Source organism: Loxodonta africana, chromosome 12 (genome assembly GCF_030014295.1).
Source record: "Loxodonta africana isolate mLoxAfr1 chromosome 12, mLoxAfr1.hap2, whole genome shotgun sequence".
Taxonomy (NCBI): Eukaryota; Metazoa; Chordata; class Mammalia; order Proboscidea; family Elephantidae; genus Loxodonta; species Loxodonta africana.
In genome coordinates this window covers 77,879,783-77,899,752 of record NC_087353.1, presented here as the reverse complement: position 1 = coordinate 77,899,752, position 19,970 = coordinate 77,879,783, and the positions used below count along the sequence as shown (strand labels likewise).

At 35.8% G+C, this 19,970-nt stretch overlaps 1 protein-coding gene across 1 annotated transcript in view; it reads right to left on the bottom strand.

Moving 5' to 3' along the window:
• LOC100671410 (phospholipid-transporting ATPase ABCA3-like) overlaps window positions 1-19,970 on the bottom strand; it is a 253,632-nt gene that overhangs the window by 139,421 nt on the left and 94,241 nt on the right. Inside the window, exon 11 of the mRNA XM_003418893.2 lies at window positions 10,115-10,232. Coding sequence (XP_003418941.1) covers window positions 10,115-10,232 — 118 coding nt within the window. The remainder of the gene's footprint in view (window positions 1-10,114; window positions 10,233-19,970) is intronic.

The following is a 19,970-nucleotide window of genomic DNA, read 5'->3' as shown; positions in this document are numbered from 1 at the left end:
GAAAAACTAGATGACTGGGAGCCCCTAAAAATCAAAACTTATGCTCATCCAAAGACTTCACCAAAAGAGTAAAAAGACTACCTACAGACTGGGAAGAAGTTTTTAGCTATGACATTTATGATCAGCACCTGATCTCTAAAACCTACATAATACTGCAAAAACCCAACTGCAAAAAGACAAATATCCCAATTAAAAAATGGGCAAAAGATATGAATAGACACTTCACTAAAGAAGACATTCAGGTAGCTAACAGATATGTGAGGAAATATTCACCATCATTAGCCATTAGAGAAATGCAGAACAAAACTACAATGAGATTTCATCTCACTCCAACAAGGCTGGCATTAATCCAAAAAACACAAAATAATAAATGTTGGAGAGGCTGTGGAGAGATTGGGACACTTATACACTGCTGGCGGGAATGTAAAATGGTACAACCACTTTGGAAATCGATTTGGTGCTTCCTTAAAAAGCTAGAAATAGAACTACCATAACGATCCAGCAATCCCACTCCTTGGAATATATCCGAGAGAAATAAGAGCCTTTACATGAAGAGATACATGCACACCCATGTTTATTGCAGCACTGTTTACAATAGCAAAAACATGGAAGCAACCAAGGTGCCCATCAATGGATGAATGGATAAATAAATTATTGTATATTCACACAGTGGAATACTACGCATCGATAAAGAACAGTGAGGAATCTGTGAAACATTTCATAACATGGAGGAATCTGTAAGGCATTATGCTGAGTGAAATTAGTTGCAAAAGGACAAATATTGTATAAGACCACTATTATAAGAACTTGAGAAATAGTTTAAACCGAAAAGAAAACATTCTTTTGTGGTTACGAGAGGGGGGAGGGAGGAAGGGTAGGAGAGGGGTATTCACTAATTAGTTAGTAGATAAGAACTACTTTAGGTGAAGGGAAAGACAGCACACAATACAGGGGAGGTCAGCACAATTAGACTAAACCAAAAGCAAAGAAGTTTCCTGAATAAACTGAGTGCTTCGAAGGCCAGCACAGCAGGGGCAGGGGTCTGGGTACCATGGTTTCAGGGGACATCTAAGTCAACTGGCATAATAAAATCTATTAAAACATTCTGCATCCCACTTTGAAAAGTGGCATCTGGGGTCTTAAAACTCTAGAAAACGGCTATCTAAGATGCATCAATTGGTCTCAATCCACCTGGATCAAAGGAGAATGAAGAACACCAAGAACACAAGGTGATTACGAGCCCAAGAGACAGAAAGGGCCACAGGAACCAGCAACTACATCATCCCGAGACCAGAAGAACTAGATGGTGCCCGGCTACAATCGACGACGGCCCTGACAGGGAACACAACAGAGAACACCTGAGAGATCAGGAGAGCAGGGGGATGCAGACCCCAAATTCTCATAAGACCAGACTTAATGGTCTGACTAAGACCGGAAGGACCCCAGTGGTCATGGCCCCGAGACCTTTTGTTGCCCCAGGACAGGAACCATTCCCGAAGCCAACTCTTCAGACATGGATTGGACTGGACAATGGGTTGGAGAGGGATGCTGGTGAGGAGTGAGCGTCTTGGATCAGGTGGACAGTTGAGACTATGTTGGCATCTCCTGCCTGGAGGGGAGATGAGAGGGTGGAGGGGGTTAGAAGCTGGCAGAAAGGACACAAAAAGAGAGAGTGGAGGGAGAGAACCGGCTGTCTCATTAGGGAGAGAGTAATTGGGAATGTGTAGCAAGGTGTATATGGGTTTTTGTGTGAGAGACTGATTTGATTTGTAAACTTTCACTTAAAGCATAATAAAAATTATTTAAAAAAATACTTAGGGATGTCACTAATCAAATGGACTACTACAGCCTTCAACAATCAATTAAAAAAAGCAAATCCTATGAAAGGGGAGAATCTGATTTCTAGAGTGAGCACATTATAATATTCAAATCATAAATTTTTTAAAAATCACAAGGCATATAAAGAAATAGGAAATGATGGCCCATTCAAAAGAACATAATAAAGTGACAGAAATTATCACTGAGGAAATGCAGACAATGGACTTTGTAGACAAAAACATTTTAAAACAAGAGTATTAATTATAAACATACTATGGACTGCCAGAAAAAGGAACAAATCTGTCTTGGAAGTAGTACAGCCCGAATGTTCCTTAGAAAGAAGGATGGCAAGACTTCGCCTCATGTCCTCTGGACATGTTATCAGGAGGGACCAGTCCCTGGAGAAGGACATCATATTTGGTAAAGCAGAGGGTCAGTAAAAAAGAAGAATACCCTCAATGGGATGGACTGACACAGTGGCCGCAACAACAGGCCTCAAACAGCAATGACTGTGAAGATGGCATAGGATTGGGCAGTGTGTTGGTCTGTTGTACACAGGATCACTATGAGTTGGAACTGATTTGATGGCACTTTTTTTTTTAACAACAACAAATTATAAACAGGAACCAAACAGAAATTCTGGAGCTAAAAATATACAATAACTAAAATAAAAAATTCACTAGAAATGCTCAACAGCAGATTTGAGTATGCAGAAGAAAGGATCAATGATCTTGAAGATAGGACAATGGATATCATCCTCACTTAAGAAAGGACAAACAATGAAGAAAAATGGACAGAGTCTAAAAACCTGTGGAACAGCATCAAGTTTGCTAATAGATACATTATAGGAATCCCAGAAGGAAAGGAGAAAGAGAAAGGGGCAGAAAGGACAATGAAAGAAACAGTAGTCTAAAATATCCCAAAGTTGATGAAATATATGAACTTATACATCCAAGAAGCTCAACAAATTCGAATAAGGAAAAGCTCAAAAAGATCCACACCTAGACTCATTATAATAAAACAGCTGAAAACTATAAACAAAGAGAGAATCTTGAAAAAAGCATAAGAGAAGAAACTTGCTGTGTAAAAACAATTCTCATGGAAAACCAAGGAGGTGAGAAGCAGTGGGATGGCCCATTTAAAATGCTGAAAGAAAAAAACATCAATCGAAAATTCTGTATTTAGCAAAGTTATATTTCAAAAATTAAGGACAAATTATGACATTCTTAGATAAACAAAAGTTGAGGGAGTTTGTCAGTACTAGACATGCCCTACAAGAAATATTAAAGGGAGTCTTTCAGGTTGAAATGATAAGAAACTCAATAGTAACTCAAAGACAAATGAAATAAAGTACACCACTAAATGTAACTAAGTAGGCAACCATAAGATGCTTTTAAATTTGCTTTCATATTATAACAGTTCATATAATATAATGCTTTTATATTATTATTTTGGTTTGTTTGTGACTTCTTTTTTACCTGCACCATCATGATACATCTATGTTTACAGACATAAAAAAACATACTATGTATAAATGTGGAATTTGTGACAACAACAACATAAGAGCGAAGGGAAAAAGCTATATACAAGCAAAGTTTTTGTATATGAATGAAGCTAAGTTGTTATTAATTAAAAGCATATTGTTGTAAGTTGAAAATGTAATTTGTAATCCCTGGGGTAATGCACTAACTAAAAAATATATAGAAAAATAAACAAGGAGAATTAATAAATGCAAGAAACATAAGGAAAAATTAAATACAAAAGAAAGCAGTAATGGAAGGATTGAGGAACAAAAAAGGTATAAGTTATATAGAAAGTGAAGAGCAAAAAGGCAGAAATCCTTCATTATCAATAATTACTTTAACAGATTAAAATTATTCAATGAAAAGAGAGATTGGAAATGGATTAAAAAAAAAAAACCGAGTCAACTATATGCTGTCTACAAAAGACTCACTTTATATCCAAAGACACAATTAGACTGAAAGAAAAATAAATGGAAAAAGATGCTCCATGCAAATACTAACCAAAAATGAGCTGGAGTAGCTGTATTAATATAAGATAAAATAGACTTTCAGTCAAAAATTGTTACAAATGAAAACACTGTATATTGATAAAAGGGTCAATCCATCAAGAAGATTTAACAATTTTACTTGTAAATTATGTAAAACAATTATATATTAAGTAAAAACTGAGGTTTAATAACTCACCTTCAACAACGTATAGAACTATACATTATATACATTACTATACTGACAGATGCAGTGTGATGAATTACTTAGTATGGCCTTTCTTGCCAAGGCCTTGTAACTCCCACCCAGGTGACTGGGTGAGGCTGTGCAAATAAGATAATTGTGGCCTGCCAAGGGGACTGGTCAGTTTTGCCTTAAAAGAGAGCCAATTCCAGAGCAGAAAGGAGAGTCCACCACCACCAAGGAAGAAGAGACCAGCAGGAGAAACCGTCAGGAGTGACCTGCAGGAGACAATACAGTGGGTTTCCTGGCCCATTGAGAGAGAAAGCTGAGTGCCTTTTGGGCAGAGACTGAGGGCGAGGGAGAAGCCAATACCTGACCCATGAATTTGAGACCTGCTAGCCTCTATAACTGTGTGAGCCTTTTCCTTTATACAGTTCTTGAGTTCTGTGAGATGTTGCAGTGAATTAGGGAACCCAAAGACAGGAGGAAGAGTACTGAGGGGAGGGAGAGTAGTTGATGTTAGAGATGATGGAGTGGTACAGCTGCTTGGAAAGGCCGGACACTTGGGACATCTTTAGCCTCCGCCTCATAGGACCCAGCTTTGTGCTGATCCTTATAAAACAAATCATTCATTTAATAGAGTATCAATAAGGAAATGGAGGACTTGAGCAACACTATAAACCAACACTCAATCTGACAACAGCAGAATATACATTCATCTCAAGTGTGCACAGACATTCTCTAGGATAGACCATATTTTAGGCTACAAAACAAGTCTCAATAAGTTTAAAAAGACTGAAATCATACAACTTCTCCAAACACAATGGAACTACACTAGAAATCCGTAACAGAAGGTAAACTGAAAAATTCAAAAATGAGTGGAAATTACACAACATACTCTTAAACAACCAAGGCATCAAAGAAGAAATCACAAGGGAAATTAGAAAATACTTTGAGACAACTGTAAATAAAACATAATGTATAGAAACTTATGGGATGTATAGAAAAAAAAAGCAGTGCTCAAAAAGAAATTTATAGTGATAATGACTATATTAAAAAAAGAAGGATCCCAAATCCATAATCTAATTTTACACCTTAAACCCATTGCTGGTGAGTCAATTCCAATTCACAGCAACTCTACAGCACAGGGTAGAACTGCCCCCTAGTGTTTCCAATGAGCAGTTGGTAGGTTTGAACTGCCGAAGATTAAGTTAGCAACCAAGTTCTTAACCACTGTGCCACTTTACACCTTAAGGAACTAGGTAAGGAAGAGCAAACTAAACCCAAACCATCAGAAAGAAGAAAACAATAAAGATCTGAGTGAAGATAAACAAAAAAGAGAGTATCAGGAAACCAAAAGTTGTTTCTTTGAAAAAAAAAAAAAAACCCCAACAAATTGACAAACTTTTAGCTATAGTGATTAAGAATAAAAGAGTGAAGACTCAGATTACTAAAACTGGAAATGACTGTAGGGACATTATGTATGTTACAGAAATAAAAAGAATAACAACAGAATAGTATGAATAATTTTATACCAATAAATTAAATAATCTAGATAAAATGGACAAATTCTTACAAACATACAAAAGACCAAAAACGACTCAAGAAGATAGGAAATCTGAATAGATCTATAACAAATAAAGAGCTTGAATCAGTAATAAAACTCATCCTCACAAAGAAAAATGGTGGACCAGATGGGCTCACTGATCAATTCTACCAAACATTTAAAGAAGACTTAACATGAATCCTTCTCAAAGTCCTCCAAAAAACTGAAGAAGAAATATTTTCTAACTTATTTTATGAGACCAGTATTAATCTAATATCTAAGCCAGATAAACACATCAGACACAAAATACACACACACACACACACACACACACACACATATATATATATACTGCCGTGGGTTTTTGGTTTTTACCAGTATCTCTCATGCATATAAATGCAAATATTTCCAACAAAATACTAGCAGACTGAATCACATAGCATATTAAAACCATTATACATCATGACCAAGTGGGATTTATCCCAGGCATGCAAGGATGGTTCAACATATGAAAATGAATCAATATAATACACCACACACACAGACACAATCATCTTAATAGATGTGGAAAAAGCATTTCACAAAATCCAACAGTTTTTCATGGTAAAAACACTCAACAAACCAGGAACAGAAAGGACATTCCTCCACAAGAGAAAGGACATTTATGGGAGAAAAAAAAAAGAAGTTGACATCACACTCAATGGTGAAAGACTGAAAGCCTTCCCCCTGAGATCAGGAACAATACAAGTATGCCCACTGTTGCCAATTCTATTCAGCATTGTACTGGCAGTTCTAGCCAGACCTATCGGGGAAGAAAAAGAAGTAAAAGGCATTGAATTAGAATGGAAGATGTGAAATTATCTTTATTCACCAATCATATGATCCTGTATACAAAAAAAAAAAAAAAACCCAAAGAATCCACAAAAAAACTTCTAGAGCTTCTGAATAAATCCAGCAAACTTATAGGATATATGTTCAACATACAAATACCAGCTGTTTTTCTATACACTAGCTGTGAACAACCCAAAAAGGAAATTCAGAAAATAATTCTATTTACAATAGCATCCAAAATAAGTAGCTAGGGATAAATTTAACCACGCAGGTAAAAGACATATAAAATGAACTAAAAAGCATTTGCTGAAAAAAATTAAAGAAAATCTAAATAGATGGAAAGATATCCAATGTTCACAAGTTAGATTGCTAAAATGGTATTACTTCCTACAGTGAGACACAGATTCAATTCAATTCCTATCAAGATCCCAATGGCCTTTTTTGCAGATATCGTAAAGCTGATCTTCAAATACATACGGAATTGCAAGGGACTTCTAGCAGCCAGAACGATCTTTAAAAAAAGAGCAAAAAAGGAGGGGTCCCACTTTCAGATTTCAAAAGTTACTACAAAGCTACAGTAATCAAAACAGTGTTTTGATACTATTATAAGGGTACAGATACAGACTAATGAACTAGAATTGAGGGTCCAGAAATAAACCCGTGAATCGATTTTTGACAAGGTTACCAAGATCACTCAGTGGGGAAAGAACAGTCTCCTTAACAAACGCTGTGGTGGTAAATGTATATCTCCGTGCAAAGAATGATGTTGGACCCTTACCTCATACCATGCATAAAAATGAACACAAAATGGACCAAAGGCCTAAATATAAGAGGAGAAACTATAACTCTTCGAAGAAAACACAAATTTGCATGACCTTGCTTTTGCCAGTGGCTTCTTGTATACGACACCAAATGCATGAGCAACAAAATAAAAATAAGTCGCACTTCATCAAAATTAAAGCTTTTGTGCAGGAAAGGACACTGTCAGGATAGTTGAAACGCAGCTCACAGAATAGGAAAAAATATTTGCAGATCATATATATGATAAGGGTTCAACCTCTAGAATACATAAAAACACAACGGAACAACTCAATTGAAAAATGGGAAAAGAACTTCAATGGGCCTTTCTCTAAAGAAGATATACAAGCGGCCATAAGCACATGGAAAGGTGTTCAGTATCATTAGTTCTTATGGAAACAAATCAAAATACAATGAGACAACACTTCATACCCACTAGGATTACTATAATAATAATAATTGAAGAAAATAACAAGTGTTGAGGAGGCTGGAGAAATTGGAGTATTTGTACATTGCTGTTAGGAATGCAAAATGGTGTGATTACGTGGAAACCAGCTTCGAAAAGTTAAGCATAGAATTTCTACATGATCCAAGAATCCCGTCACCAGGTATATATCCAAAAGAATTGAAAACAGGTACTCAAATACTTGTACATGCACGTACGGCACTATTCACAATAACTAAAAATAGAAGCAATGCAAACATCCATCAATGGATGAATGGTTAAACAAATTGTGGTACAGCCATGCAATGGAATATTATTATATAATATATATTATAATATATAATATTCAGTAATAAAAACAAATGAAGTACTCATATATGCTACAGCAGGGATAAACCTCAAAAATGTTATCACAAGTGAAAGAAAACAGACAGAAAACATATATTGTGTGATTCCATTTATATGAACTATCTAAAATAGGTAAATCCATACAAACAGCTAATTAGTGGTTGCCGGGGCAGTGTGGAGGGGAAATGAGGAATGACTGCTTAATGGGTACTGGATCTCTTCTGGTGGTGATGAAAAATGTACGGAACAGATAGTGGTGGTGTTTGGACAGTGTAAATGTACTTAGTAACACTAAACTGTACACTTGAAAATGGTAAATTTTATGTTATGTTTATTTTACCAAAACAAAGAGAAAAAAATTAATTGTACACTTAAAAATGCTTTTTGTAAGTATTTAAAGCAATATGTCAGTTAATGGAAATATAAATGAATTGTGAGAATACACAAAGCTCAAGTCAATTGGATTCAACAACCATGTTCTCAGTGTTTGCTTTGAATAAACTGCTGTGGAATACATAAAAATCAAGAAGACCCAACTGTCATGGATTGAACTGTGTCCCCCCAAAATATGTGTCAACTTGGTTAGGCTATAATTCCCAGTATTGCATAATTTTCTCCATTTTGTGATTGTAATTATATGTTAAAGAGGATTAGGGTGGGATATAAGACCCTTACTAAGGTCACATTCCTGAGCCAATGTAAAGGTAGTTTCCCTGGGGTGTGGCTTGCACCACCTTTTATCTTACAAGAAAGGAAAGGGAAGCAAGCAGAGAGTTAGGGACCTCATGCCACTCAGAAAGCAGCACCAGGAGCAGCGTGCGTCCTTTGGACCTGGGGCTCCTGCATGGAGAAGCTTCTAGACCATGGGAAGATTGATAACAAAGACCTTGCTCCAAGGCCTACAGAGAAAGCCTCTCCCTGGAGCTGACACTAAAAAAAAAAAAACAACCCAAACTTGTTGCCATCAATTCTGACTCATAGCAACCCTATAGGACAGAGTAGAACTGCCCCACAGAGTTTCCAAGGAGTGCCTGGCAGATTTGAACTGCCTACCTTTTGGTTAGCAGCCATAGCGCTTAACCACTACGCTACCAGGGCTTCCTGAACTTGGACTTCTAGCCTACTAGCCTGTGAGAGAATAAACTTCTGCTTGTTAAAGCCATTCACTTGTTTATTTCATGAAAAAAAAAAAATTTTTTTTCTGAGGGAGATGATAATTCAGACTATACCTTGTGATGTTAGTTAGGAAGTATTCTTGTGAGAAGAGTTTTCACTGAGATTTAGAGGGAGTAAAAGATATAAAATAGCAGAGAATCTGGGTAGTTTTGTCTGCCCTTTCTGACTAAGCTTTGGTCTTACTTTTTGCCTTAAAGCAGAAGCTGTTTAACCTTCACTTATAGGCTCAGCCATTCCACAGTCTCAGACTTGTACTAACCACATATCCAACCTATTTTCCCTTTCTGGTGCAAGCAACTTTTCTAAGGTATAAACCTGCATATACAACTGTTCCACGGTTTCTCACTGTTCTCAGCATAAATTATGAAATTCATAGTATGACTTCTCCAAAGCCTTTTATGACTTGCCTTTTTGATTATTCCTCTAGCCTCATCTTTTGCCATTGCTTATTCTCCTTCTCTGCTGTACTCATACAGGTATTCCCTGCTTTCAAGCCTCCTGGTTTTAGTTTATTATTAGAATGTTCTCTCGTTCCCTTCATAGCCCTTCATACCTTCTACTCTGCTCAGATTAGCTGTAACTTACCTCTTCCTCATTCCCAAAATAGGATTAGGTATCATTCTATTGAGAAAATAGCACCTTAAACATAATATCTCCCTTCTTACTTATGCTATATTGCAAGTTCCAAGTTGGTCTGTATGCCTACTGGAGTATAAGATTGAGGGTAAAGACCTTGTAATCACCACTATATGATCAGTTCCTACATAAATACCTGGCATATGAGTATTTTGATCAAAAAAATGGAGTTGCTACATCACCTGGAACATCTTGGTTGCAAATAATTAAAACACAAGTTTAGGTATCACTGAAATGACAACACACTCAACACCAAAACTCACTGATTGGTCGACAATTTTAGAAAGAACTTGACGTCTGTTGTGCACAGAGATGAATACACACCTGTGAGAATGGACAAAGTTGTGGTTTTTCCTGCCCCATTATGTCCTAGAAGAACGGAGATCTGCCCCTGATATAAATTCCAAGATAAGTCATTTACTGCTACTTTGTCTCTGTACTCCTGTGAGATAAAAGAAAGAATAATTTTATAGCTTTCACTACTACTTACAAAAGTCAAATACATCCTTAGAAGAAACGGCACTGTATCATCAAACTCATGCTGTAAAAAAGGCTGCTGTTATGAAAAGGAACAATATTTGAAGGTACATTAAGTTGTGTATTAGTTACAATAAGTGCAGAGGTACAATGTGAATGTGTATTTACCTGCAGTTGGTCAGGAAAACAGGAACCTCTCTATATTCTGGGTATGAAAATCTTAATAAAGCAATTAAGGGGCTTATTCAACTGTAGAAAGAACTGAAGAAGCTCATAGAAGCTGCCACCAATGATCAGAAAAGCTGCCATCATGATCTTAGCCAGACGCTTGGTGATTAGCAACAGCATGTCTGGAAGATCTTGATATTTCTAAGAAGAGGTTGGCAAAATAAAATCTGCCCTATAACCTGTTTTCGTATGGCCAGTAAGCTAAGAATTATTTATACATATTTAAAGGGTTGTTAAAAAATGTATGTGACAGACACTATATATATGTGGTCCACAAAGCCTAAGATATTTACTATCTGGTCCTTTTCAGTAAAAGTTTGCTGACTGTTCTAAAGTGACTCTGGGAAACTTTCTGTAGTTCTCAAGAAATCACCAAGTTTAATATCAAATCTGCCTAAATGAGCCTGTCATTGTCAAATTTTAATCAGAAACCAAGCAGGGATGGGAACTCTGGGGAATGCAGTTCCTAGGTTCGTTTTTGCAAAGTAGGAGAAACCTTAGAAGTAGTCAGTAACCAAAACTAAACCAAACCAAACCTGTTGCCACTGAGTGGATTCCAACTCATGGTGAGTCCATGTGTTGCAGAATAGAACTTCTCCATAGGGGTTTTCTTGGCTGTAATATTTACAGAAGCAGTATGCCAGGCCTTTATTCTGTAGCACTGCTGGGTGGGTTCAGACCATCAACTTTTCAATTAATAGTCAGGCACAAATGATGACGGACAATCCAGGATAGTATATCTACAAATACTCTCTAGGCCTGAGTTTCTCAACAGAGGCACCACTGGCGTGTTGGACTGGAAAATTTTTTGTTGTTGAGGGTTTTCCTGTGTCTTATAAGATGTTTAGCAGCATCCTAGGCCTCTACTCACAAGGTGTGATTAACACTCCTCTCCCACCTCCTCCCTAGTTGTGACAACCAAAAATGTCTCCAGATATTGCCGAAGGTCTTCTGGGGGATAAAGCCATCCCCAATTGGGAATCACTGCCCTAGGTAATATAATTTTCTCACATTAATTCGATTACATTATGTTGTTGTTGAGCACTGTCAAGTCAATTTTTACTTATAGCAACCCCATGAGACAAAGTAGAACTACCCCATAAGGTTTTCTAGGTGTAAGCTCTACAGAAGCAGATGACCAGGTCCTTCTCCTATAAAGCCACTGGGTGTGTATGAGCCACCAACCTTTAGGTTAGTAGTTGAGTGCTTCACTGTTGTGCCACCAGGGCTCTTTGATTACATTATGGATACTGATACTACAATCTGTTTCAGTCAATATCTCTCCTGTGAGATATAGCTCTGCATCTCCAAATGCCTATTAGAAGCTTAAATTTGAATATTATATATGCACCTCAAATTCATTCTTCTGTCCCCTTATTTGTGGTTTTGCTTTCTGCCATTTTAGTTACCCGTGGTCAAGTGCAGTCCAAAAATGTTAAATGAATAGCGTGATGAAATCCTGTGCTGTCCCACTCCATCATTCACATAACTTTTATTACAGGATATTGTTATACTTGTTCTATTTTATTATTAGCTATTGTTGTTAACCTCTTACTGTGTGTAGTTTATAAATTAAACTTTATCATAGGTATGTATGTACAGGACAAAACACAGTATATATAGCGTTGGTACTATCCACAGACGGGGGGCACTACTGTATGTCTAAAACTGAGCACATCATCATCCTGTGAAAATATAGTCAACTATGCCACCTAACTCAGTAAATGGTCCCATCATCAACTTAGATGTACAAACCAGAAACCGGAGTTTTATCCTACATGTCCCACCAACATTAACTACTACATGCAATAAATCACCAAGTCCAACTAATTAATGTGGATGAGGGAGGATGATTCATTCAACAAATATTTACCGAATGTATACTATGGAATTGTGCTATGGCTACATGCTGGGGATGTATCTAGGAATAACTCATACACAGTCCCTGCTTTAATTAATTCTTTGTAAAGGATGGTAAAACAAAAAGTAAACGTACATAATATAATCATAGATTATGATCAACTTGAGGAACAAAGGGCCTGAAAAATGGGAGGTCCAATGGCATTATATATGAAACAAAAGTTTATAATGGACGTCAAGGAATAATGGGTAGTGATACCTGACAGAAGGGAAACAAGTTAAACCCCATGATTTCCCTGGCTTACTAGCTAGAGCTCCAAAGCCACGGCACAGGGAGGAGGAAATTGGGGGAGGGGGGAGTCAGCAGTCTATCTAAGTTGAAGAGATGGAGCTGAGAGTCCACTGAGGCCAAGGCAACTAGAGTTCTTAGGACAGAGTTTTGGCAGCTACAGACACAACTCTGAAGTTATTCAGATACATGCTAACTATACTATACATGTATGAGGAATCTACTCAAGGATGTGGGAAAAATCATTAGAAAGTATTAAAGGGAACAGTTTCTAGCATCCATACAGGGCCAAGGAAGGGTGCTTGTTTCTACCAACCGGACTGGACAATCTCAAGATTACAGGTTATTGGGTAGATTACAAAGAATGGTCTTGCTTCAGTAGTGTAGAACAATTAATCCTAGGCTAAGCAAGGCAGACCTGAAACAATCAAACTGTTTACAATTGCTTCTAAGAACAATGCTCAAGAATATTTATAGGAATAAAAAAATATCCAGTACACAAAAAGCTAAAATGCACAGTACCTGGCATCCAATAAAAAATTACCAGGTGTGCAAAGAAACAGGAAAATATGACCCATAATGAGAAGAAGCAATCAACTGAAACCAACCTAGAACTGACACACATTAGAAGAGCAGACAAGGATACTGAAATGGTTTTTAATAAATATACTCCATATGTTCAGAAAGTTAAGTAATGACATCAAAAATATTTTTAAAAAATAGAACTTGTAGAGATGAAAACTGTAATTTCTAGAATGAAAATACACTGAATACACTAGATGGGACTGATAGCAGATCCCATCTGCTGTTAAATGCAAAAGAATAGTTAACTTGAAGACAGAGCAACACAAATGACAGAAAACAAAATACAAATGGAAAAGAGTATTCAAAAATAAATAGAATGACACCAACAATAAGCTGTTACATAACTTCAAGAGGCATAATAACAGTATTATTATGAGCCCCTGACATGGAATGGGACAGAAAAATAATTGAAGAAATAATGGTAAAAAATTTTCCACGTTTGATGAAAATAATAAACTAGAGTCAAGAAGGTCAATGAACTCAAAGGAAAAGGAATACCAAGAAAACTATCCACAGGCAACTTCACAATCAAATCACACAAAACCAACGATAAAGGTCTTTAAAGGAGCCAGAAAAAAACAGCAGCAACAAGAAAAAAAAGACACTTTACATGCAAAAGAAAAAAAATATGAATTTTGGCAGATTTTTCTTCAGAAACAATGCAAGTGGAGCAACGTCTTCAACCTGAAATTCTGTAACAAAAAAAGCCAAACCTGTTGCCGTTGAGTCAATTCTGACTTAAAGCGACCCTGGAGGGCAGAGCAGAACTGCCCCACAGGGTTTCCAAGGCTGTAAATCTTTACAGAAGTAGGCTACCACATCTTTTTCCCACGTAGCAGCTGGTGGGTTTGAACTGCCGAACTTTCAGTTAGCAGCTGAGAGCTTAACCACTGCGGCACCACCCAGTGAAAATATCTTTCAATTATAGATTAAATATATACTTTTCAGGCATAGAAAGTATGAAAGTATTAATTACCAGTAGATCTGCACTACAAGAGATATCAAAGTCAGTCCTTCAGGCAGATGGAAAATAAGACTAGATGGATATCTAGTTGTAAACGAAGAAATGAAGAGCATCAGAAATGGTAAATACATTAATAATTGTATACTACTTTTTCTTATTACCTAAATCTCCTTAAGAATAACTGACAGATCAAGCACAATGCTAACAGTGTATTGCAGGTTTTGTAAGGCATATATAAATAAAATGTATGACAATAATAGGATAAATGCCAGCAGGGTAAACATAAAAGTATACTATTGTAAGGTTCTTACACTATATATGAAATTATTAAATACTATTTGAAGACAGACTGTATTAAGTTAAAATGTATTCTATAAACCCAAGAGAAGCCACTAGATATCAAAACAAAGAGAATAAACAAAAATGTAGATACAACAGAATCCCAGAATAGTTAATCCAAGACAAGGCAGAAAAATAGGAAGAGAACAAAGAACAAATTAGACAACCAGAAGTCAAATAATGAGATGACAGACACAAACCAAACCAATAATATCAATAATTGCATTAAATGTAGATGACCTAAGCATCCTGATTAAAAGACAGAGATTGTCATATTGGATAAAAAGCACAAATGTATTTGCTGCCTACAACAAATACATGTCAAATATAAAAACACAAATAGATTAATATTAAAAGGATGAGAAAAGATAATACTATGTAAACACAAACTAAATGAATGATGGAGTGGCTTTAATATTAGACAAAGTAGGTTTAAGAGCAAAGAACACTATTAGTAGTAAAGAATGTTATCTCATAATGATAAAGGGGTCAACTAATGAAGAGAATATAACAATCCTAAATGTTTATGCACCCATTAACAGAAATTTAAAATGAATGAGGCAAAAAGTGACAGAACTGCAAAGAGACATAGACAAATTCACAATTACAGTCAAAGACTTCAGTGCAGAAAAATATCTGTAGGGATACAGAATAACTGAACTACAGTATTAACTAACTTGACTTAATTGACATTTATGTAATACTCTACCCAACAAAGTAGATCACAAATTCTTTTCAAGCGCTCACAGAACATTTATCTAAACAGATAATATTCTGATATTCTGAGCCACAAAACAAGAATCAATAAGTTTAAAAAGATTGAAGTCATACAAAATATCTTCTGTGACCACAATGGAGTTAAATTAGAAATAAACAATAGAAAGATATCTGGAAAATCCCCAAACGATTGGTAACTAAATAACACACTTCAAAACAACCCATGAGTCAAAGAAGAAATAAAAAGGAAAACTGAAGTATTTTGAACTGAATAACAACAAAACGTCTATGATGTCACTAAAGTAACACTTAAAAGGAAATTTATAGTGCTGAACACTCAAATTAAAAAAAAAAACCAAACCCAGTGCCGTTGAGTCAATTCCGACTCATAGCGACCCTGTAGGACAGAGTAGAACTGCCCCATAGAGTTTCCAAGGAGCGCCTGACGGATTCGAACTGCCAACCCTTTGGTTAGCAGCTGTAGATTAGAAAAGAAAAAAAAGGATTAAATCAATAAATTCAACTTCCACCTCAAAAATCAAGAAAATTAAGAGCAAATTAAAATTAAACCCTACAAAAATTAGTGAGAGCAAAAAAAAAAAAAAAAAAAAAAGTCTTCATGTAACACTTCTGAGTATACTTATTCTATTCTTGAATGATTCTGGAATGTTAGTATTTTAATACTCCTACACTTTCAAAACGAATTGCTCACTGAGATTTTATATCCTGAATAGTGAAGTTCTTCTCTACTAATTAGACAATCAGTTTATAAACAAAATAGCTTACTTCTGAAATGCAATAATATACCTGTATATTGGGTGTGGGAAAAAAATGGAACTTACTTCCTGAATTGACTAATTTGCTGGGCCTTATGTTCTATGTGCTCTTTTGTGCTGGAGTGTTTGCTACATGTTATTTAATCTTTCAAACGTGAAAAAAAAAAATTAAACCCTAAGTAAGTAAAAGACAGAAGATAATAAATACCAGGACAGAAATCAAGGAAATAAAAAACAGCAAAAGAAATACAGAAAATTAACGAAACTTGTTTCTTTGAGAAAATCCTTGAAATTGATACAACTCTGGCTAGGCTGATCAGGAAAAAAGCTCATTCAAGATGAAATAGATAACTTGAATAGCTTTATACTTATTTTAGAAATTGAATTCGAGGTTAAAAACTTTGCTGCACAGAAAATTCTAAGTCCCGATGGCTACACTGATGAATTCTACCAATTTTTTAAAGGAAGAAATAATACAAATAGTACAAAAGCTTTTCCAGAAAAGTGAAAAGGATGAAATACTTCTCAATTCATTTTAGAGACCAGAATTACCCCGATACCAAACCAGTCAAAGGTCTTACCAGAAAACGGCACACCAACATCCCTCACTAATCTAAACGTCATAATTGTAAACAACATTTAAGAAAACCAAATCCATGAAAAAGGAAATAGAGAGTTCTAATCTGGAGACAGTGTGAAGAGCTCCACTTGTCCACTCCCCAGCAAAACAAGTAAAACTGGTGAAAATGACAAAAATAAGCCAACTACTTCAAGGCTCTGGAAATTGTCCTAGGGCATATAGCAAATGAAGAAACATTTGTGAAAATCTAATAAAACTCATAAGAAGAGAGGGAGTCTGTGGCATTTGAACATTCAGTTGCTCTACTTTGTCATGTAGGGATAATTCTAGTTTCCTTCTTCTCCCTCGCTGCCCACCTCTGCTCAATATTTTCAGTTCTGTGAAAAATATATTTGATCTTCCACTACTCTCTATATTCACTCCCATGATCCTGGTTCAATAGTCAAGATTTCTTATAGAGACTGCTATCTGATCTTCTTCCTTCCATTATTCCCCTTCTCCACTCCCCACCCTACTTCCAACAAGCCATTTTCTGCCCAGTAGTCAGAATCATTAACAACCTACAATATGCAGATGACACACTGCTTGCTGAAAGTGAAGAGGACTTGCAACACTTACCGGTGAAGATCAAAGACCACAGCCTTCAGTGCAGATTATATCTTAACATAAAGAAAATAAAAATCCTCACAACTGGACCAAAAACCAACGTCTTGATAAATGATCTCATTTTACTTTGATACACAATCAATGCCCATGGAAGCAGCAGTCAAGAAACCTAATGGTGGTAGATCCCAAAAGAAAGTCATCAAGACATAATCAAACTTGCCAAAACCAAAGATAAAAGAGAGAATTTTAAGAGCAGCTAGGGATAAATGAAAAGTCACCTGCAAAGAAGAGTCAACAAGAATAAGCTTGGACTACTCAGCAGAAACCATGCAGGCAAGAAGACAATAGGATGACACATATAACCTTGAAGGAAAAAAACTGCCAGCCAAGAATTATATATCCAGCAAAACTGTCTCTCAAATATGATGGTGAAATTAGGACATTTTCAGACAAACAGAAATTTAGGGATTTTGCAAAAACCAAACCAAAATTAGAAGAAATACTAAAGGCAGTCCTCCAGGTAGAAAGTCAATAACATCAGATAACAACCCAAAACTAGAACACAGGACACAGTAACCAGATATCAACCCAGATAGGGAAATCACAAAAATAAATCAAAGCTAAAATGTTCAAAACAAGGAAACAGAGACGTTATTATGTAAAAGATGACAATATTAATAAAAAATAAAAAAAAGGGGGACTAAAAGATGTACTTATAGATCTTTCATATGGAGAAGAAGTCAAGGCGATACAAAGAAATAAAAGATTGGTTTAAACTTAGAAAAACAGGGGTAAATATTAAGGTAACCACAAAGGAACCTAACAATCCTACACATCAAAATAAAAAACAAGAAAAACATAAAGACTCTGCAAATAAAAAATCAACAACAATGAAAAAGAGGAAAAAATATATATATAAAGAAAAACAGCACAGAAAATTAAGTGGAAAAAGGCTCTGTAACAACACACAAAAAAAGACATCAAAATGACAGCACTAAACTCATACCTATCAATAATTATGCTGAATGTTAACGGACTAAATGCACCAATAAAGACACAGAGAGTAGCAGAATGGACAAAAAACATTATCCATCTATAGGCTGCCTATAAGAGACATACCTTAAATTTAAAGACATGAACAAACCAAAACTCAAAGGATGGAAAAAATGTATTAAGCAAACAACAATCAAAAAACGGCAGGAGTGGCAATATTAATTTCTGACAAAATAGACTTTAAAGTAAAATCCATCACAGAGGATAAGGAAGGACACTATACAATGATTAAAGTGTCAATACACCAGAAAGACATAGCCATAACACTTACAAACCCAACAACAGGGCTCCAAAATACATAAAACAAACTTAAACAACAATGAACACAGAGATAGACAGCTCCACAATAATAGTAGGAGACTTCAACACACCAGTTTCAGGAGAGGACAGAATATCCAGAAAGAAGCTCAATAAAGACACAGAAGATCTAAATGCCACAATCAACCAACTTGACCTCATAGACATGTAAGGAACACTCCACCCAACAGCAGCCAAGTAAACTTTCTTTTGCAATGCACATGGAACATTTTCCAGAATAGACCACGTATTAGGCCATAAAGCAAGCATTCACAGAATCCAAAACATCAAAATATTACACAGCATCTTTTCTGACCATAAAGCCATAAAAGTAGAAATCAATAACAGAAAAAGCAAGGAAAAAATCAAACACATGGAAACTGAACAGCTTGCTTGAAACTAATGGGTTATAGAAGAAATTAAGGACAGAGTAAAGAAATTCATAGAATCAAATAACAATGAAAACACATCCTATGAGAACCTTTGGGACACAGCAAAAGCAGTGCTCAGAGATCAATTTATAGCAATAAAAGCATACATCCAAAAAGAAGAAAGGGCCAAAGCCAAAGAATTAACCTAAGAAGTTGAAAAAATAGAAAGAGAACAGCAAAAGAAACCCTCAGACACCAGAAGAAAGCAGATAATAAAAATCAGAGCAGAATTAAATGAAATAGAAAAACAATTGAAAGAGCTAACAAGACCAAAAGCTCGTTCTTTGAAAAGATCAGTAAGATCAATAAGCCACTGGCCAAGCTGACAAAGGAAAAACAGGAGAAGAAACAAATAATCTGAATAAGAAATGAGATGGGTGACATCACAAGAGACTGAACTGAAATTAAAAGAATTATAACAGAATACTATGAAAAATTACCCTAACAAATTTGAAAACCTAGAGGAAATGGACAAATTTCTAGAAACACACTACCTACCTAAAGTAACACAAACAGAGGTAGAACAACTAAATACGCCTATAACCAAAGAAGAGATTGGGAAGGTAATTAAAAAGCTTCCAACGACAACAAAAAAAAAAAGCCCTGGCCCTGACAGCTTCACTGGAGAATTCTACAAAAATTCAGAGAAAAGTTAAAACCACTACTACTAAAGGTATTTCAAGAGCATAGAGAAGGATGGAATACTCCCAAACTCATTCTATGAAGCCAGCATTATCCTGATGCCAAAACCAGGTAAAGACACCAAAAAAAAGAAAATTATAGACCAATATCCCTCAGGAACTTAGATGCAAAAATCCTCAACAAAATTCTAGCTAATAGAATTCAACGCAATAAAAAAAAAAAAAAAAATTCACCATGACCAAGTGGGATTCATACCAGGTATGCAGGGATGGCCCAACATTAGAAAAACAATTAATGCAATCCACCACATAAACAAAACAAAGACAAGAACCACAT